At 45.1% G+C, this 22,809-nt stretch overlaps 1 protein-coding gene across 1 annotated transcript in view; it reads left to right on the top strand.

The window, feature by feature from the left end:
* Positions 1 to 22,809, top strand: part of FAM171A1 (family with sequence similarity 171 member A1) — a 138,895-nt gene that overhangs the window by 65,411 nt on the left and 50,675 nt on the right. Inside the window, exon 2 of the mRNA XM_025396845.1 lies at positions 21,525 to 21,752. Coding sequence (XP_025252630.1) covers positions 21,525 to 21,752 — 228 coding nt within the window. The remainder of the gene's footprint in view (positions 1 to 21,524; positions 21,753 to 22,809) is intronic.

The raw sequence follows: 22,809 nt of genomic DNA on the forward strand, positions 1-22,809 counted from the left end.
ATGGTCATGTCCATGCTGTCAGACCCCGTTCTGATGATATTTTGGGAGCAGTTCCACTAAGATCTCTGCCCAGGCCACTCTCCTCGCCTGTGTTGAGAGAGGATCTGAAGTTTGACGTTAGTCTTCCTCCTATGTCTGTCCCCGTATTTGCGCACAGGCGCATGGGCACCAGCAAGCCTTTCTCTGATTTTAGGGCTGGACTTCCACCATGGTTCACCCCACGGTGTCCTTCTGTGGCAGTCCAATTTGCATATTGGCTGTACAATTAATCACTTCCCTGCTCAAAAATCTTCAGTGAATTTTTGCTGTCCAAAATCTGAAATTTTTCATTTACTCTTCCTATCCTTTTTTTTAGACAGATCTCACTCTGTCACCTAGGCTGGAGTACAGTGGTGCAATCACTTCTCACTGCAGCCTCAAACTTCTGGCCTCAAGCCATTTTCCCACCTCAGCCTCCTGAGTAACTGGGACTACAGGCATGCACACCGCACCAGGCTAAACTTTTAATTTTGTGTAAAGACACGGTCTCACCCAGGTTGGTCTTGAACTCCTGGCATCAAGCGATCGATCCTCCCGCTCAGTCTCCTGAGTTACTGGGATTATAGGTGTGAGCCACAGCACCCAGCCCTCCATTCGTTTCTTTTATAGACATTATAGAGTTGGGAAGGTGACTTGAGAGGTTCATCAGGTCTGATACTGAGTCTTTTATTGTGCTTACCTAACCAGACATTTCCTCTCTCTGGACAAATATTTTCTGTGATCTAGAATGTACTGTTTATTCATGCAGTCTAAACTTTTACAAAGATCTTCCTTGCAGCAAGTATAAATAAAACTAGTTCTGCACCAGTACTTTGTTCATGGCGTATCTTCACTGGGAAAACCTCGAGTCATCTACTATTTTAAATTATAAGTTTTGTTATTATTCAGGTGTGGTGAGGCCAGCAGACCAGTAGAGGATGGGCAGCTATGGAGAAGATAGTTACTCAGCCAGGCACGGTGGCTCACAACTGTAATCCCAGCACTTTGGGAGGCTGAGGCAGGCGCATCACTTGAGGTCAAGGAGTTTGAGACTAGCCTGGCCAACATAGGAAACCCCATCTCTGCTAAATACAAAAATTAGCCAGGTGTGGTGACGCGTGCCTGTAATCCCAGCTACTCAGGAGGCTGAGGCTCAGGAGGCAGAATCGCTTGAACCTGGAAGGCAGAGGTTGCAGTGAGCCGAGATTGCGCCACTGCGCTCCAGCCTGGGCAACAGAGTGAGACTCTGAAGAGAGAAAAAAGAGAGGGAAAGAGAGAGAGTGAAAGGGAGGAAGGAAGGGAGCAATGAAGGGAGAGAGGGAGGGAAGTTAAAAGAAAAGTTACCCACAGTTCCCAAGAGGAGGGCCATGCCACACCAGGCAGGACCACACAGAGAAACACCAGGGCCGACCAGGAGGCCAAGGGAGCAGGAGAAAATGTGGGCAGGACCCTTTGTTGTGATTTTTTCAGTAAGGAACGGACAAGGCAGGGTATGCGGCCGCAGCAGGTTTAGGGTTAGCTAATTTGACTAATTGTGATGGGTTCTGGGACACAGGAGCTCACCCCAGTTGCCTGGTACCTGGCCCTGGCATGATCAGGGCAGGGAAGGGTGGCCTGGAATATAACAGCCCCTAGGGGATGTGGCTGGGGAGTGGGCTCTGATTGACAGGCTGCAGGTGAAAGTCATGCTCACGGAGCAGTAGTTTACGATCTCCAGGAATTAGTGATGGGAGGGGCAGTCCCTACATGCCCAGCAAAGCTCTAAGATGTCAAAGCATCAAAATTAGAGAACACAAAGACACAGTTAATACACCTACTCACCCTGACAGTCCCATCTCAGTTATGAGTAGCTACATAACCTTGAAGGAAAACCTCAAGTTCCTCATCTTGCAGAATGAAGGGTTGAGGATTACAGCACATCCAAAAGCCCGTTGTTTCATCCTTTGGGGAGAAAGCCTCTTTCTCTAACTTTTTCTCCATTGCCAGTCTCTTCGGGTTTGTTCCATTGGGAAGATGCACCATCACCCCGGGGGAATCGTCCTGTCCCTGCATGCCTGTGGCATGAACGACACTTTCTCGATGTGGCTCCCGCACAAGGAGGGCAGGTCAGCAACGGGCCATCCTAGGACTTGACCTAATCTCTTTCATACGTAGACTTTTCTGCCCACACTTGTACTCCTAACTCCTTTAACTGATGGGCGCTCTGGGGCACGTCATCATTGACCCTGCAACTCTCCTAACTTCAGTTCTTGGTCTGAGCCAAGTGATTATTTGGTACGGTATATACGTCTGTGACCCATTTGGCAGGTGACATTTAAGAACACCAATGTGAAGGATAATTGAAAATAGCATCAACTTGCAAGTGTAAGACAAAATATGGTAGAGCCTGTGTGCTGCCACTTGGAAAAACAACTTTCTATTGTCCGTTATAGCATTATGAATTGAGATGGCAGTGAAGGGGTGACTGGAACTCTTATTTCTGCAGGCGAGAGAGGGAAATCCAGTCCCTTGTATTGATGTTGCTGCCTGGACATGAGCTATAAAGGTTAAAAGACGAAAGGTTGCTCCATTTGACACGAACTAAGAACCATTCTAGAAACTTAAACTGTGTGGAAAATACAGTATGCTGATGTTCGCTGTGGAAAAAAATCACCAAGAACAGTGCTGCGCTGTTCAGAATAGTTAAATTTTATCCCCCCATAGATGAAGCAGGAAATTTCAATTGTGTGTGGTTTTAAAGTTCTTAGAAAACTCCTATAAATTATGAAAATATTTCATAAATTTCATAAATATTGAGGTAAATCAGGACTTTATTTATTTAATTATTTTGAGATGGAGCTTTGCTCTTGTCCCCCAGGCTGGAGTGCAGTGGCACGATCTTGGCTCACTGCAACCTCCGCCTCCTGGGTTCAAGCGATTCTCTTGCCTCAGCCTCCAAAGTAGCTGGGATTACAGGTACCTGCCACCGTGCCTGGCTAATTTTTGTATTTTTAGTAGAGACGGGGTTTCACCATATTGGCCAGGCTGGTCTCAAATTCCTGACCTCAGGTGATCCACCTGCCTCGGCCTCCCAAAGTACTGGGATTATAGGTGTGAGCCACCATGCCCGACCTTAATCAGGACATTGTAAGGTTTCATGACTTGTAGGCGTCAGCAGAGTTTACCATGCTTTACCATTAATACAGAATTTGTTCAATCAGATGTAGAAAGCAGAAATGGTATTTCACTAAACACATGCACATTTTTGAATGTTCAATGAGTGGCAACTGGAAACCTAATTAGCGTATCACTTTAATTCTGCTCCTGGAGTTACTGCTTGTGATGACCTAAATGTGGCTGTGCAACCCTTCGGGTTTAAAAGGGAACTAAAATGATCAGTGCTATAAAAACAAACACCCACTAATACTTGGAGTGGAAAACCTTCAGATTCTGCTTCTTGGAAGGATGGACTCATGTGGCACATTCTAGAATGACATGGGATTTTCGTTTGTTTTTTGGGGTTTTTCTGGTTTTTTGTTTTGTTTTGTTTTTTTGAGATGGAGTTTTACTCTTGTTGCCCAGGTTGCAGTGCAGTGGCACACTTTCGGCTCACAGCAACCTTCACCTCCTGTGTTCAAGCAATTCTGCTGCCTCAGCCTCCCAAGTAGGTGGAATTGCAGGTGCCTGCCACCACGCCCAGCTAATTTTTTGTATTTTTAGTAAAGACGGGTTTCACCATATTGACCAAGCTGGTCTCGAACCCCTGACCTCAGGTGATCCATCCACCTTGGCCTCCCGAAATGCAGGGATTACAGGTGTAAGCCACCACACCTGGCCAAGAACAACATGTTAAACTAATGGAGCTGAGCGGCTGGCAGGCGGGGGTCTAAGTGGGGTGTAAAGAGCAGGAATAGGTAGAATTTACTAAGGGAAATGAGCAATCTTGGCCATCCCCAGCAGAGGATGATATAAGAATTCGAAAACCCACTTCTTTAAACAAAAAGACATTACCCAAAAATTGGGACTGTCTTATCTCTTTTTTTCTTCTCTGACTCCCCTATTTCTTCTGTAGGACCCTAGTCCACTCCTTTCCTGCCTAAATGTCTTCATACTGCCTATAGTTCCATGGGTTCATTAGTGACCCAAGAATTATGAAAAGTCTGAGATTCTGCCGAGCTTGGAAGCTAATGAGCCAGCCTAGCACAGTTTGATAGAAGTTGGTGGAGACATGATACTTCCTGGTCAGAGATAAGGGATGTTTATTACTCACAGCAGCAGTAGTAGGCAGAGTGTCAGCATTCTTGCTCCAGTTCCCCGAACCCCATTTCCCACAGGAGCAATGCAAAGAGGGCCAGAGGATACCTGCACATGCAACGGCTTACTTTATAGGAGAGAAACCCTGAGCTTCAGGGACCCATATCTTTTCCAAGAGGCACCAAGCATACCTACTCTTTGCTCTAGAGGGAGACACCTCTCTGTCTTGCATAGCTGTTCACTAAAGAAACATCCTTGAAGAGGGCTGGGTGCGGTGGTTCATGCCTGTAATCCCAGCACTTTGGGAGGCCAAGGCGGGTGGATTACCTGAGGTCAGGAGCTCAAGACCAGCCTGGCCAACATGGCAAAACCCTGTCTCTACTAAAAATACAAAAAAAAAAAAAAAAATAGCTGGGCGTGGGGGCTGCCTGTAATTCCAGCTACTTGAGAGGCTGAGGCAGGAAAATTGCTTGAACCAAGAAGACAGAGGTTGTGGTGAGCCGAGATCGCGTCACTGCCCTCCAGCCTGGGCAACAGAGCCAGACTCCGTCTCAAAAACAGAAACATCCTTGAAGAGACAGCTCAGAACAGAGAGCACAGTCAGTATCTTGCCCACAATATGTAAAGAAGTACTTAAGAGACCCATGGAGAATTGTCTTGCCAATGGCTTCTGCCGTTCCTCCAGCTCTCCATGTCCTTGGGAATTGTCCACAGTGGGTATGAGAGAGAGAAAAAAAGTATCTTCCAAGAACCATAGCCAGGCATGGTCAGCTCCTTCCATGAGCTTTCTCAGGAGGTCTTTTGTAAACTTTCTGTAGACCCTTGGTGATCCTCATTCAAGAGTCAAATGTTGGGAAACAATCAGCTAATTATAAAAATGGCTAGCAGTGATTAAGCTCTCACTGTGCACAGCTGCAGTGTGTGGGAAGCGCTGTACCCTTGTGATCTCACTACAGCTCTGAGATTATTATGGCAGGGCCATTACCCCATTTCTTACAGATGAGAAAACTCTGCTTAAGAGCAGTAAGCCAGAAGGGGCAGAGATGACCATCAACTCTAGGTTGTCAGTCCAAAGCCCTGCACAAACTATATTTTTCTTTTTCTTTTTCTTTTTTTTTTTTTTGTTGCAGAGGGGGCTTTCTTAATTGAGAAGCTTTTAGGGGGAAAGGGTGCTTTGGAGATTTTGTTTCACCAAATAAAGCTAGTGGAATGCTTGCAAGTGGGGAAAGATCTGGAATACTTTTGTTGCCAGCAGACACCTTACAAAGTCACCACCAGGCAGTCCACCCACCAATCTTACGGTGTTTTCAAGACAGTTGGTATCCATATTTTCTGGACACAGAAATGACAGGTCAAGAAGGCTGTGAACTTGGCCAAGACCACATGACTGGTTAAGTGAGGAGCCTAGAAACCAGCCCCAGACCATGCAGTCATGAAATGTGCATTCTGTGCACAGACCCCAGGAGGAATATTTGTAATGTAAATGCTAAAGTGCCTTGAAATATTTCAGCTTCATCTGAAACAGAAAAGAAAACTTCAATAATAGCTTCACTGTAGCCTGTTTAATATCTTTCTTGGAAAAGATAAGCCCATATGTGTATGATTTAAGCACTGCACTGACTTCAGCTGCTCCAGGGACCTTTATCTTGTTTTGTAATACTTCAAGTGTTAGAGAGCATCACACACTTAGGCCATTCATAGTTTTTAGCAAGCCCCTTCAGTTTGCCTTTTTTGCCCTTTTTGTTTTTTGAGACTGAGTCTCGCTCTGTTGCCCAGGCTGGAGTGCAGTGGCGTGATCTTGGCTCACTGCAAGCTCCGCCTCCTGGGTTCACGCCATTCTCCTGCCTCAGCCTCCCGAGTAGCTGAGACTACAAGCGCCTGTCACCATGCCTGGCTAATTTTTTTTGTATTTTTAGTAGAGATGGGGTTTCATCGTGTTAGCCAGGACGGTCTCGATTTCCTGACCTCGTGATCCGCCCGCCTCGGCCTCCCAAAGTGCTGGGGTTACATGCGTGAGCCACCGCGCCCAGCCCATTTTTTTTTTTAATTCTGAAATAATTAGTGAGTCAATTTCTTCACTACTGGCTCCCACGTAGCACTTTCTAACTGATCTCTTCCCAGAGAGAGGAATGACTTGCTAAAAATCATCATCATCATCTTAAAGCTGCTTTTTCAAAACAAGTATGTAATTTTACTCTTGTGACAGCCCTAGACAAAAAAATAAATAAATAAAAATTAAAAAATTAAAAAAAAAAAAACTGTAAATGCATATCTGTAGATAAAGACAGATCTGGAAACACCCAAGACACACAGAGAATCTTTCCCCAGCCAGGTTAGGTTGCCTTGGCAACCGTTCCACTGGTGCCTTCCAACAGATCTTTGAAGCTTGGCTAAGGTGTGTACATTAATTTCATAGACATGCTTAATACTGCTCATTACCTTAGCAGTTCCCAGATTCTTCCAGAGTCTCACAAGGGGACTTTGTGCCTTCATGAAAAATTTAAAACACCAACAAAACTGGCCTGGTGCAGTGGCTCACACCTGTAATCCCAGCACTTTGGAAGGCTGAAGCAAGCGGATCACCTTACGTTAGGAGTTTGAGACCAACATGGCGAAACTCCGTCTCCACTAAAAATACAAAAATTCACCAGGCGTGGTGGTGCGTGCCTGTAGTCCCAGCTACCCAGGAGGCTGAGGCAGGAGCATCGCTTGAACCTGGGAGGTGGAGGTTGCAGTGAGCCGAGATCATGCCACTGCACTCCAGCCTGGGTGACACAGTGAGACTGTGTCCCAAAACAAATAAGTAAATAAAATACCAACAAAACAGAAGCATGTTGGGGTGGCATTTTGTGGTGATTTCTTTAGAAATCCTTGTGGGTCCTCTGATCTCCACGGTGTTGCATCACCATCATTTTCTTGTTCAGTAGAGCAGGGTAAACACATTTACCATATTTACATTTCCATGATATAGTCACTAGATACTTTACTGTGTCTGAAAAAAGTAAGGATATTAGCTTTATGGATATGCATTGCTTTTTATGGAAAAGTTCTTAAAAGTTGGAACTATGACTTTTGCTTTTGTTTTTTGGAGCCATATGTAGCGTCGTTTTGGTGCTTTGATTCTTATTTCTTTTGAACAGTTACATTCTTCTATTTTAAATTGGTTTGAGTATTTTGGAGAAGTTTCCCGAGATAAGTACAATAATCCTATTTTCATATAGTCCTTTAAAGCTACATCTAAGTATTTCTGATACTACATCAAGAAGATTGGTTAATTCATGGCCGGGCATGGTGGCTCATGTCTGTAATCCCAGCACTTTGGGAGGCCAAGGCAGGCAGATCACCTGAGGTCAGGAGTTTGAGACCAGACTGGCCAACATGGGGAAACCCCATCTCTACTAAAAATACAAAATTAGCCAGGCGTGGTGGCAGGCACCTGGAATCCCAGCTACTGGGGAGGCTGAGACAGGAGAATTGCTTGAACCTAGGAGGTGAAGGTTGCAGGTTGCAGAGAGCCAAGATTGTGCCATTGAACGCCAGTCTGGGTGACAAGAGTGAAACTCTGTCTCAAAAAAGAAAAAGAAAAAGAAAGAAGAAGACTGGGAGTTTGCTGTCAGATGTATATCTCATGAGATAACTTTTTTAGATGAGATTTAGGAACATTCTGTTAATTTTGCTTGTGAACATTAATTTTGCTTGTAAACACTTTGTTGTATGTGTAAATTGTACAGTTGGAGCAGATACGTCCAGCAACAGTTTTCAAATTATCCTGGCATATTTACCTAAATAACCCTTGATTAGTTGCAAGAACATAGCTATTTTATAGTTGCGCTTCTAGCATTACATGCATATGGAACCAGCCCATGCATATGGAACCAGCCCTAGAAAACCTCATTTTGTACCAGGTTCAGGAATAGAGAATGAACTTCTGCTGTTTAACTTATTAGGGTAACAGGATTCTGAGCCACAAAGCTGTAGGAGATTGTTGGTATTTGAGTATTACATTTTCAGTTTCCATTACAGAGTGTTTAAAATGAGGGAAAGATATCCCATCACTTGAATAAAGTATAAAATCAGTGTATGTCTAAATATCTCTAGCGTGATCTCTTTAATTGCTGAACTTCTATGAATGTTTGTTGTTGTGTAGTTCAACATTCTTGGCAACATGATGCTGTTGGTTGTTAAGTGTTGTTAATAGGATGATCATCAATTTCATCCTCATAGAAATTTCTTACGGGAAGGGGCAGAAATCCACTGATTGTTTGCCCAGAGATATCCTAGTAGCACTGCCAAGACAGTATTTTATGCGTCAGAGGGATAGAGAGATGCAGGGATTGGGGTGAGAAAGAGTATGTCATGCGCAAGTTCTATCAAGACTGTGATGGCGGCCGGGTGCGGTGGCTCATGCCTGTAATCCCAGCATTTTGGGAAGCCAGGGTGGGTGGACCATTTGAGGTTAGGAGCTGGAGACCAGCCTGGGCAATATGGCAAAGCCTCGTCTCTACTGAAAATACAAAAATTAACCAGGTGTGGTGGTGGGCTCCCATAATCCCAGCTACGCGGGAGGCTGAGGTAAGGAGAATTGCTTGAACCTGGTAGGCGGAGGTGCCAGTGAGCCAAGATCGTGCCTCTGCACTCCAACCTGGGTGACACAACAAGACTCCATGAAAGAAAGAAAGAGAGAAAGAGAGAAAGAAAGGGGAGAGAGAGAGAGAGAGAGAGAGAGAAAGGGAGAAAGGGAGGAAGGGAGGAAGGGGAAAGAAGGGAGGGAGGGAGGGGGGAGGGGGAGAGGGAGGGAGGGAGGGGGGAGAGGGAGAGGGAGAGGGAGGGAGGTAGGGGAAAGGAAGGAGAGAGGAAGGAGAAAGGATGGAGAAAGGAAAGAGAAAGGAAAGAAAGGAAGCTCTAAATACACGCCCTTCAGAGGATGGGCAGCCGGTAGGAGCCACCAGTGTAAATAGCACTCTACTGTGATCTCCTCTCATCCTATTTCAAACTGAAGCTGCCGTTTCATGAGGTTTAGCATAAGCGTCAGTTGCCCGCGATGATAGAACACAGAAAGGCACACAGTGGTACTCTAAGTTCCAGCACATTTATCTCTTCCATGCGTCTCCAATGAGGTCATTCAAATGGATGTCTAGAGACTATAATCCTCCACTGAAATTTAAGGAACATGTTTCAAAAAAAGAACCCCACATAGGTGGGAATTCTGTATCAGACACTGGGGCCACAGATCCATAGAGAGGTTCAGGGGATCTCTTGGTACAATCCAGAGTGAAGGGTACCCATGTGGAGAGGGGGCCCGGGGAGCTAGGGGGGTTTCTAGTGCCCAGCGTATTCGTCTCTCTGAAGTATGCCGGCATGGTCCTTTCTCTTCTGGGTGACAGAAGTTTTGATCTTTGCAGGACATCAAACTGAATGTTGTTTTCAGAATTAAACGCAAGGATTGCCAAATGCTTTAGTACAGCTAGAAATGGCTTGTCAGGGAGTCCTGGGATGTACAAGTTGTAACAGATTCTTATCGAGATGTGTTATAGATTAATAAAGTATATATTATGAGATACATATTAAATAATCTGTTACATGTTACATAACATATAGATTATACCAGTCTTTAAAATATATAAATATAATTTGCTTGGAGGACATGATTGGCTAAATTTGGGGTAGAAAATAAAATAGAACAATACAAGCCGCATGTGCACTGTGTGAGTCTGGAAAAAAATTACACGAAAACTCTAGTGTAACAGAGTGCATCCTGATTTCATCAGATTACAAAGTAAAACCTCTTACGTTTATGAAAGAAATAGAAATAGAAAACCACCCCTTCATGCATTAGATATCCTGGAACATGCGTTATAAAGACATGGAAATTCAATGCACATGCTGATATTGTAAAATTCTAGCACCAAGTAACATGGGGCAAAACCTGGTAGATCAAAGGTCAGGTAACATTTTTACAATAACCTCTTATTTGGAAAACGTTTTTAAGTGATCAAGCAGTTTTCTGGTGTTTTATTGAGATGAAGAGCCATTGTAACTCCCTAAATTGGGGTTAAATATAACTAATCATGGTGCTAAGGAGAGTGATTCCTTTTCAGCTGGCCTCCCTGGTGCTGGGCTACTTGGGGTGAGAGCATTTGCGTGGCCTGCTCCGTGGGAATGGACCCTTCTTCTACCCAGACCCAGTGGCCAACCCATAAAATGCTGGGTTCCCCACTACTAGGGTGGGTTGCTGTGGAAACCGACAGCTCCAAAAACCAAAAGGAAAGAAAAAATGAAAATCCCAGAACAAAGGCCAATTTGAGGAAATAGAAAAGGGAATGAAAAGCGCTTAGAGGAAGCCAAAAACTTCACGGAAACAAACAAGCGAAACAAACGCATTTTTAAAATGGAGCCCACAAACTTTACTTTCCCTTTTAAGACAGAGCCAGAGTTTGTTAGAATAGATATGAGAAATGAGAAGGGCAGACTGTGCAGAAAGCAGGTGGAAGTTGTACTCCCAGCTCTGGTCCCAGAAAAACCACAGAAGATTTTATGTTTTGGAATAGTATATGTTTTGGAGTTTGGAGGCAAAGTTGTAAAATAAATGCATCCTATCATTTATAGAAAAATAACGAAAAGTATGCATTATTATTTGACGAAGTGGGAATTAAAAGCAAGGCATGCTGGCCGGGCGTGGTGGCTCATGCCTATAATCCTAGCACTTTGGGAGGCCAAGGCCGGTAGATCACCTCAGGTCAGGAGTTCAAGACCAGCCTGGCCAACATAGTGAAACCCCTGTCTCTACCTCACAAAAAAAAAAAAAAAAAAAAAATTAGCTGGGCATGGTGGCAGGTGCCTGTAATCCAGTTACTTAGGAGGCTGAGGCAAGAGAATCGCTTGAACCCAGGAGGTGGAGGTTGCAGTGAGCCGAGATTGAGCCACTGCACTCCAGCCTGGGCAACAAGAGCAAAACTCCATCTCAAAAAACAAAACAAAACAGAAACAAAAAACAAGGCATGCCTTCCCATGGTCTCTCAGTGTTTGCTGGCAGTTTTGTCAAATACTGACAGGGAGATTCTTCCATGTGCCTGTAAATTATGCACCCTAATTCCTTCCTCTTGTTCGCTCTTAACTCGCTACTTAGAGGCGCCTCCTCCCAAGCCAACAATTGGAAACAGCCTTGTTGCATTTAGTTCTAAATCTGTGGCAGTTAGAAAGGAAATGACTAAAAGATAATGCTGGACTAAAAGATGATGTTTAGTTTTCTACCCACAAAGCAGATGCTCTTTGTACTACTTAAAATGGACCAGTTTGTGCCCACAGAACCACAGTCTTCATGTTTGCCAAGAGCCGAGGAGCTCTGAATCGTAGGGGAAGAATTCCCGAGCGCTTATTTCTTCCTTCTTGGCTCTGCACTTGGCTGATAAAAATTGGAGAATATGCTAGAGGCGATGGCTGAATTCCTGATGGCGAAATAAATTCATGGATGAGAGTGCGTAGCGAGAAGAGGTGTGAGCACAAACTCCCAGGGTCCGCCACCTTGGGCAGGCAGGCAGAACTGGAGCCCATGGTGGGTACGGAGAAGGAAGGTGCAGGGTGGAAGGAGAGCCGTGAGGTGCAGTTTCAAAGAGATGGTCCCCAGCTCGATAGAATCATGCCGGGATAGCACAGAACCCGAGCAGGGCAAGCAGCACTGCCCATCTAGCTGGTTTAATGAGAAAAGACATTTATTACAGCTTTTGGGTAGTGCACAGAACCTGTGGGAGGAGGAGGCTCACAGCCAGAACAGTATCTGAGCTGTGTGGTGTGACTCTTCCGGGAGCACCCCTGCTGCCCCCAACCAGATGCCTCCTCTGTGGTCCCTTTGACCAGAAAAAAGCCCCGCTTCTTCATGCTGCTGACTTCCACATCAAATTCTGCCAACCAGAATGAGCAGAGCCACAGCTTAGCAGAACCACAGCCCATTTTTGCTCCTTCTTAGCTACAGGGGAGGCTGGGAAAATGAGCATCTGGAATTCCTCAAAGGGAGGAAGACTATTTCAGAAGATGCCACAAAAACTCATCTGCCTGTGGTACCCACCCTTCCAGCACCAGCTTCAATTTCATCTGTTCCAAGAAGCATTCCTCCCTGACCTCCGTAAACCACAATCAGGGCCAGTTTGCATGCGGTGCGTACCCAGATAGCCACAACCCTTTCCTAGTATCAGTGTTCACACCATACCCTTCCTTAAATCTTTTGATGATCCCCCCCCACCTCTATGAATGTGTTCAGATCTTGTTTGTGTCTTTGATTCTGTTTTTGCATGGAAACTCCAGATCAGATTAACCTCATCTTTGCTCTCTTTCTCTCTCTCTCTATATATATATATACACACACACATATATATACACACACACACACACACACACATATATATATATATATATATTTTTTTTTTACAGATTCCTAGCCAGTTTCATTCTTTCTGCTTTCTGGCACATGTGTTGATCTTTCCTTCCCACAAAACTGTAAACTACTTAAAAACAGGAGCCATGTCTTTTTTTCTTCTTTTTTAATCTCCCTGCAGTACCTGGTATCATGCTAAGCATATAGTAGCTGGTCAATAAATATTTTCTGATTATTTACAGTTAGTTATCTGGATTGATTAATACTTTTCAAATGGATCGCTGTAGTATCTATTTTTAAAGTAGTTATAAGACATAAATGGAACAATAACAAAACACAGGAATACTTAGGCCATGGATCAGAAGATACCCAGAAATGCCTACTCGTTTTAGAGATTAATTCAGCATCTACATTAGGTGCCTACTGTGTGCCAGATACTATTCTATATGCTTAGGATGCATGAATGGAGAAGAAAACAGAAACACAAAATAACTGTCTCAGAGTTTCCATCTGGTAGTGTTTAATGTTTAATAAACGTGTAAGTGATGAGCATGTTATAATCGATCAATGTCATGCATAAAAAGCAAAAGCAGAGCAGGAGAATATCAGAAGTTTGCGGTGGGGTTGGGGTTGACATTTTAGACAGAATAGTAAGAATTATTTAAAAAATGTTTTTAGGCAATCAAAAAAATTGAGTATGTGCTGGGTATTAGATGATATAAGGAGATTATTATTTAATTAGGCATGATAATTGTGCTTTGGTGGTAGTTTTTTAAAAAATCCTTTTCTGTTTTAAGTGGGAATATTTATGGTGGTTGGGTGCAGTGGCTCACCCCTGTAATCCCAGCACGTTGGAAGAACGAGACAGGCGGATTGCTTGAGTCCAGGAGTTCAAGACCAGCCTGGGCAATGTGGCAAAACCCGCGTCTCTACTAAAAATACAAAAAATTAGCCTGGCTTGGTGGTGGCGTGTCCCTGTAATCCCACCTATTTGGGAGGCTGAGGTGGGAGGATCATTTGAGCCCGGGTTGGGGAAGTTACAGTGAGCCAAGATCGTGCCACTGCACTCCAGCCTGGGTAACAGAGCCAGATCCTGTCTCAAGAAACAACAACAAAAAAAAATTTACAGGGAAATAATATAACCTAATATAACATCTGGAATTTGCTTGAAAATGTTCCAGCAAAAAAGTGGGGATGGAGGGAGCAATGCGTGAAGGAAAGAATGGTAGAAAGATGACACTATTTGAAACTTCTTATCAGGACAGGTTTGGGAGGAGGGTCTTTGTACTGTTCTTTCTACTTTTATGTTTCTGTGTTCTGGATGTTTGTTTTCCCCTCAAGTTCATATATGGAAATCTTAACCCCCAAGGTGAAGGTATTAGGAGGTGGGGGGTCTTTTGGGAGGAGATCAGGTCATGAGGGGAGAGCCCTTGTGCATGGGATTAGTGTGCTTAAGAGACCCCAGAGAGCCCCCTCATCCCTTCCACCACGTGAGGATGCAGTGAAAAGGTGAGCCGTCACCAGATACCTCATCTGCCCTAATGCTGGACTAACCAGCTACCTGAACTTGAGATATACATTTCTATTGTTTATCAGCTTCCCAGTTTATGGGATTTTGTTATAGCAGGCTAAACAGACTAAAATATATGCATTCTAGAATTTCCACATTGAAAATGTTTACAAAAGAGTAATCAGTGATAGGATGGCCTCATCGAGGAGGTGGTACTGAAGCAAAGACAGGGAGGTGTGGGTCTCAGCTGCATGGATGGGCGTCTGGGGGAATCTGCGCCAGGCCAGGGCACAATCAGAGCAGAGCATGTTCACCGTACCTGGCCTCCCTGCAAGTCCCTGAATGGGGAAAGTAGCAAGTGAGGGCGGGAGGTGATATAGCTGGGGAGGAGGGGTGGGAAGAGGTCACACAGGGCCTTTTAAGCCACTGAAGGACTTGAGTGAAGGTCTGACCCACAAGGGCTGCGAAGACACCACTTCAGAGCCACGCTCAGATAGATTTTCCTTGGGAGTTCCTTGAGCCATTTGGATACCATGGATTTCTTGACTCAGATTCGGAGATCAGAATTGTCCAAAGGAACTTTCTGCAGTGATAGAAATATCCAGTCTGCACTCTCTGATGCAGGAACCGCTAGCCAGTTGTGGCTGTTGAGCGCTTACAATGAGCCTAGTGTTACATAGGAGCTCGATTTTTAAATTAATTTCATTTTCATTAATTTAAACAAGTGTATATGCTCACATGTGGCTAATGACCCCTATCTCAGGTAGTGTTGTGTTAAGAGATGGTTAGTTTCACCCCAGCATTCATTTTGCAACCTTTTATTGACCACCTGCTGGCTCTAGGTATCAGCTAGGACTTACAGTTATAAATTGAATTTTTAAAAAATGAGGCCCTGTTCTCGAAGGGTTCATGGGCCACCCCAGACACTGTAAAATAGCGGTATGGCTGGACGTGGTGGCTCATGCCTACAATCCCATCACTTTGGGAGACTGAGGCAGGAGGATTGCTTGAGCCCAGGAGTCTGAGACCAGCCTGGGCAACAGGGCAAAACCCCGTCTCTACAAAAATATAACAATTAGCTGGATGTGGTGGTGCATGCCTGTGGTCCCAGCGACTTGGGATGCTGAGGTGGGAGGATCGCTTGAGCCTGGGAGGTCAAGCCTGTAGTGAGCTATGACTCTAAACAAACAAAACAGCAGTACATGGGTGGCCCAGACCCCTCATCTTCAGGCACGAGGGCCCCTGCACTAAGCTCTCTGCATGGGGGTTTTAATTCAGTGGTGAACAACCTGGTCGTTCTCATCTCAGGATGCCCCTTTGCCTGGCTGGTCCCTGTATCTCTTCCAGGCCTAAGCTAAAATGATGCCTCCTCAAGAAGGAGTTGAAAGTTGACCACCGAGTTGAAAATAGGTACCCTGTTCTGCCTTATGTCACCCAGTTTTCCCCGAGGCACTTCTTCCAGTTCAGAATGACACTTCGGTATGTATTTAATCTCTAAAGCCAAAGCTCGTGAAGGTCAGGGGTCTGGTCTCCGTCATATACCCCCACAGTTGGCCCAAGGTGAAACAGACAGAAATGGAAATGGAAATGGACAAGAAACAGAGACCATGTGTCTGGAGAGCTCCAGGGGAATGCAGGGTTGCTGAGTCCGGCCGGAGCACTTTCTTGAATCCACCTTACTATGACCTTTTAAAGGAAAAAGAGGAATCAGCAACATGGAAGGGAAGTGTAGAAAGACATTGCCTTCAAAGGCGAGGAGCTGTGGCAGGAAGGCACAGGAAGGAGGAGCCGAGGGCAGGGCGTGGGTTCAGGTGGGGCAGCTGGTGCAGGACAGGAGGCTTCTGGGATGGATCCTGTCCCTTGAGTGTGACGACTTTTCTTGTTTGTTTGTTTGTTTGTTTTTTCACTCTGTCACCCAGGCTGGAGTGCAATGGTGCGGTCTGGGCTCACTGCAACTTCTGCCTCCTGGGTTCAAGCAATTCTCCCGCCTCAGCCTCCCGAGTAGCTGGGACTACAGGCGTGTGCTACCACACCCAGCTAATTTTTGTATTTTTAGTAGAAACGGGGTTTCACTATGTTGGCCACACTGGTCCGAAACTCCTGACCTCGTGACCCGCCCGCCTCTGCCTCCCAAAGTGCTGGGATTACAGGCGTGAGCCACGTGGCCTTCCTTTTTCTCTAAAGGGCCAAAAGTACCAAGTTCAGGCTTTGTAGCCCTTATGATCTCCGTGGCAACCTCTAAAGTCGGCTGTTGTAATGCAAAACCAGCCCATAGACTAGATGCAAATGATGGGGCATGGCTGTGTTCCAATAAAACTTTATGAACACTGAAATTTAAATTCCATATAATTTTCATGGACTATATGCAAAAGCAGGCAGCAGGCCACATTTGGCCTGAGGGCCGGGCTGAATTTGCTACCCCGGTACAGGTGACAGTGGGGCGCATCAAAGGGTTTGAGGGAGACAGGGAGAGGTCAGCTGAGTGTATTGGATAGCTCCCTCTGGCCTCAGTGGGATCTCAGGGCTCAGGTCTGAAGAGGGTGACCGTTTTTGTAAAGTGGCTGAGCAGCAGTGTGGGTGATGGATGGTGAAGGCCTGGAAATAGGGCAGTGTTCACAAGGGTACAAAAGAAAGGCCTGCTTTGAGATGCAGAGTTTGCAGTCAAAATGAGCAGACTTTGGTGATGGATGTGCAGGGTATAGAGTGAGAAAAGGATGTCCCAGTCTGAGTTTAGTGCAGTCTTCAGGTGACCAACTCAGCAGGGTCCTCAGCACTCACTGAGCAGCAAAGAGTGCATCCTAAGGCATATTTAGGTCTGGGACTATTTATGGGGTCTTCCTATAAATGAGAGTCATGTAGCAACTAATGCCTCGCCCAGTCAGATGACAGCTGCCCTGGTTGTCATTTAGTTAGGGGTAGTTTTGTTTGCTGTTGAACGGAGAGTCCCATTCTCAGTGTTATTCTATAACAATGATGCCCCTGTGGGCTGTAAGAATTACCGAATCATACTGACATTTGGTCCTCTCTGATCATACCAAGCAAAGAACTAAGCACTCTCTTTTAAAGTATATAATTGTAGAACTTAAACTATGCTTCCCATATTAGAAGAAATTCAAGTGGTAGAATCTAGAGCATTGATTAGAGTGGAACTCCCCCTTTCTTTGTTTATTCATATTTTTTTCCCTCAAATCTCAGCAGTTTTTGCCTTCTCAGCAAACAGTGAAGACCTTGTAATCCCAATTGTTAGTAAATGTTGCATTTCCATAAAATTGCATAAATCATCAATGCAGGATTTCTGCTATGTGGTTATTAATGCACCATGAGTTAATTTATGTTATAATTTAGTATACTACTTAGGTAAAGACTACACACTGGGTTCAGTGTATACTGCTCGGGTGATAGGTACACCAAAATCTCACAAATCACCACTAAAGAACTTGCTTATGTAACCAAAGACCACCTGCTCCCCAAAAACCTATGAAAAAAAAAGGGACCACCATTTTATCCAGCAGTCCCACTAGTGGTATCTACCCAGAACAAAAGAAGTTATTATGTGAAAAAAGATGCTTGCACATGCATGTTTATAGCAGCACAGTTTGCAATTGCAAAAAATATGGAACCAGCCCAAATGCCCATCAGTCAATGAGTGGATAAAGAAAATGTGGTATATATATACTGCAGAATACTAATCAGCCATAAAAGGAGTGAAATAATTACATTTGCAGCAACCTGGATGGAATTGGAGACCATTATTCTAAGTGAAGTAACTCAAGAATGGAAAACCAAACATCGTATGTTCCCACTCATGAGTGGGAGCTAAGTTATGAGGATGCAAAGGCATGAGAATGATACAGTGGACTTTGGGGACTCAGGGAAAAGGGTGGAAGAGGGTGAGGGATAAAAGACTACACACTGCCTACAGTGTACACTACTTGGGTGATGGGTGCACCAAAATCTCAGAAATCATCACTAAAGAACTTACTCATGTAACCAAACACCACCTGTTCCCCTAAAACCTATGGAAATAAATAAAAATTTAAAATTTAAAAAAGGAATAGTATACTACTTGGGGACACAGAGGACCAAATTAAATAAGAAAATGTGTGTGGGGGAACCGGGTGCGCTGGCTCACACCTGTAATCCTAGCACTTGAGACCAAGGCAGGTAGATCACAAGGTCAAGAGATTGAGACTATCCTAGCCAACATGGTGAAACCCCATCTCTACTAAAAATACAAAAATTAGGTGGGTGTGCTGGCGGACGCTTGTGGTCCCAGCTACTCAGGTGGCTGAGGCAGGAGAATAGCTTGAACCTGGGAAGCAAATGTTGCAGTAAGCCAAGATCGCGCCACTGCACTCCAGCCTAGGGACAGGGCGAAACTCTGTCTCAAAAAAAAAAAAAAGAAAAGAAAAGAAAAGAAAGAAGAAAATGTGTGTGTGTGTGTCGTGCACATCCCAACTGGATTGGGGAGAATTGACTAAATGTATTCTGTAATATCATATCCTTGATTTTCATGATGCTGACTTGTGCCTTTTTGGGTACTAGTTTTCTCCTATAGTATGAAGTAGCCAAGGTTGGTTTCTGTAGCATTTATTTGTTCTTTCTAAAACATTTTAAGAGATTTATTTGGTACACACCCGTAGCTCAAAGCTCCTCAAAGGCAGGAAGATGCTTTGGCTAGGTCTGGGATTCTTTAGCTTTTGTCTATGGTTATCTACACAAGAAATGTATTAAATCAGCATGTGGAAAAAATGGGTGAAAAATGACTGACTGAAATTTGCAGTATTGAAGTACGAATTTGCTTTAGTATCATGAGACAGCTAGTTGGCAAGTTACCAAGGTGGAGATTCTCAAACCAAAAGAAGTTCTTCTCAGTGTGGTTGCCCCAGTGTAGGATATAACTCTGGATATAAAGGTATCAATACTCAGGCCAGGTGTGGTGGCTCACGACTGTAATCCCAGCACTTTGGGAGCCCGAGGCAGGTGGATCACCTGACGTCAGGAGTTCAAGAGCAGCCTCGCCAACATGGTGAAACCCTGTCTCTACTAAAAGTACAAAAAATTAGTGGGGCATGGTGGTGGGTGCCTGTAATCCCAGCTACTTGGGAGGCTGAGGCAGGAGAATTGCTTGAACCCGGGAGGCAGAGGTTACAGTGAGCTGAGATCACGCCATTGCACTCCAGCCTTGGTGACGAGTGAAACGCCATCTAAACAAACAAACAAAAAAAGGTATGAATACTCTCTGAGAGGGCTGTCTCACCTGTCCCTTTTGTTTTTTATATTTCTTCTTTCTAACTCTCCTCTCTGAACCCCAAATCTGGTATCCACAAGCACCGTGTTGGAAAGTTTACAATCATCATGATTGGAATGACGCAATTGCAGTAGCTTGTGTCGGTGCTTACTCTGCCAGGCATTACGCTAAATGTTTCTACCTATATGTTGAGCTATGCGTGTTTATCATTCCCAGTTTGCAAATGGGAAAACTGAGGCCTAGAGACAATAAATAAACTGCCTAAGGCTACATGGTTGACACACAGTGGAGCTGAGATTCAAACCTCCGGTGAGAATTGCAGAACTCCAGAGTGTGTGCCGCTGGGCAATACCTGCAAGGATGACTCAGCCCTCCTTCCTCATCCTCGCTCTCAGGCTGCTCTGTACCCAGCCAGCCTGCCGCCAGCTCATTGATGAGCACTCCACTGAGCCCCACTCTGGAAAGTGCTATGAACACGAGCCTCCTTGGTCACCTCCTCTTTGCTAGTCCTTGCCCCACCTTCCTATCCCAAGTCTTTCAGATCAGAGACAGCTCAAAAAGCATGGCACGTGGTGCCTGCAAGTGGCCAGGTGGACATACATCACCAGGCACCAGCTGCTCTCTTCCTACGTAAGCAAATAGGGTTTATGGGAGCAGGATGAACATCGGAGTTGCTCCCCCACATAGTTCTGGAATCAGCACCCTTGACGTGATTGTTCTGCCGGAGTCTAGTCTACCACCATCTCAGTCCTGGGTTATCACAGAGTCCTCTTAATTGAATGCTTATTCTCCAGCCTTACCTCTTCCTCAGCCCATTCTTTACCCAGAGCCACATGTTTCTATAACATAAATTTGATCTCCACTCCCCTCTTAAAACTTTTGTGACTTCACATTGCCTTTAGAACTAATAATAATCCTTTTAGGGAGCTCATAAAGCCATGCGTGATCTGGCCTTAATTGCCTCTGCAGCCTCCTACGCCTCTCACGCTCTCCATCCAGATTTCAGAACCTGCCATTGTTTCTCCAGGAAACATGGCGTCTTCCTGCCTCTGAGCCTCCATGCGTGCTGTTCCCCCTCAGCCATGGTACTTCCCTGTTTACTCAGGCGTCCTCTCCTTCACTGTAGCTGTGTAGTTACAATTCTAGGCACAGAGTAAACGTTCAATAACTATCCCTTGCCTGACTAAATGTAAGTTAGCCATTCTATTTTAATTTTTTAGCAATTTGTAACATTCTGTTTGTTTCCCACTTTCATGATCTGTTTTTGCCAATATTCCTAACTTGACTTCATCTGTCTTTTCAAATGTTTGCTTTTTTTTTTTTTTTTTTTTTTTTTTAATTCTTTTCTAACCTTCTCTTGTTCTGCTCTTTGGGTCCTCCCTTTTAACAGTAGTTTTCACTTCCTTTCAGTCTAGTCTTTGTGATTACCGGTGCACAATCCTGGGTTACTTCTGCCACATTTCCCAGGACTAAAGAAGGATATGCCTATAAATACCACAGCCCACTGTGCCCTTATTATGGTAGCCCAAACCACATTGAAAGAATATTGTTGTCCAGGCACAGTAGGGCACACCTGTAACCTCAGCACTCTGGGAGGATGAGGCAGGCAGATCGCTTGAGCCTGAGGAGTTTGAAACCAGCCTGTGCAACATGGCAAAACCCTATCTCTGCAAAAATTAGCCCAGTGTGGTGGCACACACTTGTAGTCCCAGCTACTCAGGAGGCTGAGGTGGGAGGATCAGTTGAGCCCAGGAGGTTGAGGCTGCAGTGAGCCATGATCACGCCCCTGTACTCCAGCCTGTGCAACAGAGTGAAACTGTTTCCACACACACACACACACGAAGTGTTGCGTTGGTTGCCCAATGTCTTAAGGTATAGAATTTTTCTCTTGATCATGTGAGCAGGAAGGAGTAGAGAAGAAAGCAGTTTGGGACAGGCTGTGGTTTTGAAGAAAATAGGAAATTGTGTGAAGTAAAAAGCAGACCTCTAAGGAAAAAATGTCCCTGGTAAAAACTGCATATTTTGAGTGTCAACCTAGATGTCCTTACAGAGCCCTCCTTCCACCTCCCGTCACAGTCATACCAGAGTTGCTGTGGATGTTTCCCATTGACAGCAGCTGTTCTTTGTGCTTTCTCTACCTCCAGAGGTGACGCTAAAGGTGCACGTCAGCGACGCCAGCACCCACCAGCCAGTAGCGGACGCGCTCATTGAGATCTTCACCAACCAGGCCTCCATCGCCTCTGGCACCTCGGGGACTGATGGTGTCGCCTTTATCAAGTTCCAATATAAGCTGGGCAGTCAGTTGATCGTCACCGCCTCGAAGCATGCCTACGTGCCAAACTCTGCCCCGTGGAAGCCAATCCGGTTACCTGGTAAGGCGTTCCTCATCTTTCTCTAACACAGAGGGCACTGGCCGGTGGGAGGATCACGTAAGGCCAGGAGTCTGAAATCAGCCTGGGCAACATAGTGAGACTGCATCTCTACAAAAAATGTTATAATTGGTCAGACATCGTGATGTGCACCTTTAGTCCCAGCTACTCAAGAGGCTGAGGTGGGAGGATTGCTTGAGTCTGGGAGTTCGAGACTGCAGTGAGCCATGGTCACACCACTGCACTCAGCCTGGGCAACAGAACAAGACCCTGCTTCAAGAATAAAATGAAATAAAATAGAAACATACGGATCCCAGAACTCCACCATTCAATATGGGGAGGGGAATTTGCATTTTAACAAGCAAACCCCTCTCCCCCTCCACCAGATACTGTGAATAAAAATATTTAGAAAGTTCAAGGCCACTGCTCTGTGAGCTATGGAAAGTGGATTTGTTATAGATACAATGGAGATCATCTAGGAGAGTTCTTAAGAAAAGGGGACAAACCTGAGAGATATTAAACAGGTCGTGGAGAATGGACAGGAGAGAGGGAAGGAAAAGGATGAAATAGAAGGAATGTGAGTTGGACCTCAGGTTTTGGCTGGTGGTAGAGCAGGTGGTCCCGGCAGGGGCAAGCTGTGGAGTTGGGGAACTGGCTACACCACGTTTTCCCAAAGTTGACTACGCTGACGTTGTGGATTAAAGAAGTATCCTCCCTTCCTCCCTCCCTCTGTGACTCCCTCTTCCCAAGCTTCAGGCTTAGGCAAAGATGCATGGAGCCTGGGGAAATCGGAGGAGAGGAATGGGTGTCGGGGTCATTGATTATAAGCTAAGTTTAGGGTATATTCAGTTGAAATTGCCGCCGAGACACCAAGTGAGCATTTTCGGCCTTTAGTTTGAAATGAACTTGGGGTTCAAGAGAGAGATCTGGGCTAGAGGTTTAGTTTGGCTCATCATCAGTGTTAACTATGAGCTCCAGCAGAGAGTGGAGGACAGCGGACCTGTGACAGGACCCCGGGAGGGCCTGCACAACAGGACAGGTGGCCTTTACTAGGTTACAT

Source organism: Theropithecus gelada, chromosome 9 (assembly GCF_003255815.1).
Source record: "Theropithecus gelada isolate Dixy chromosome 9, Tgel_1.0, whole genome shotgun sequence".
Lineage (NCBI taxonomy): Eukaryota > Metazoa > Chordata > Mammalia > Primates > Cercopithecidae > Theropithecus > Theropithecus gelada.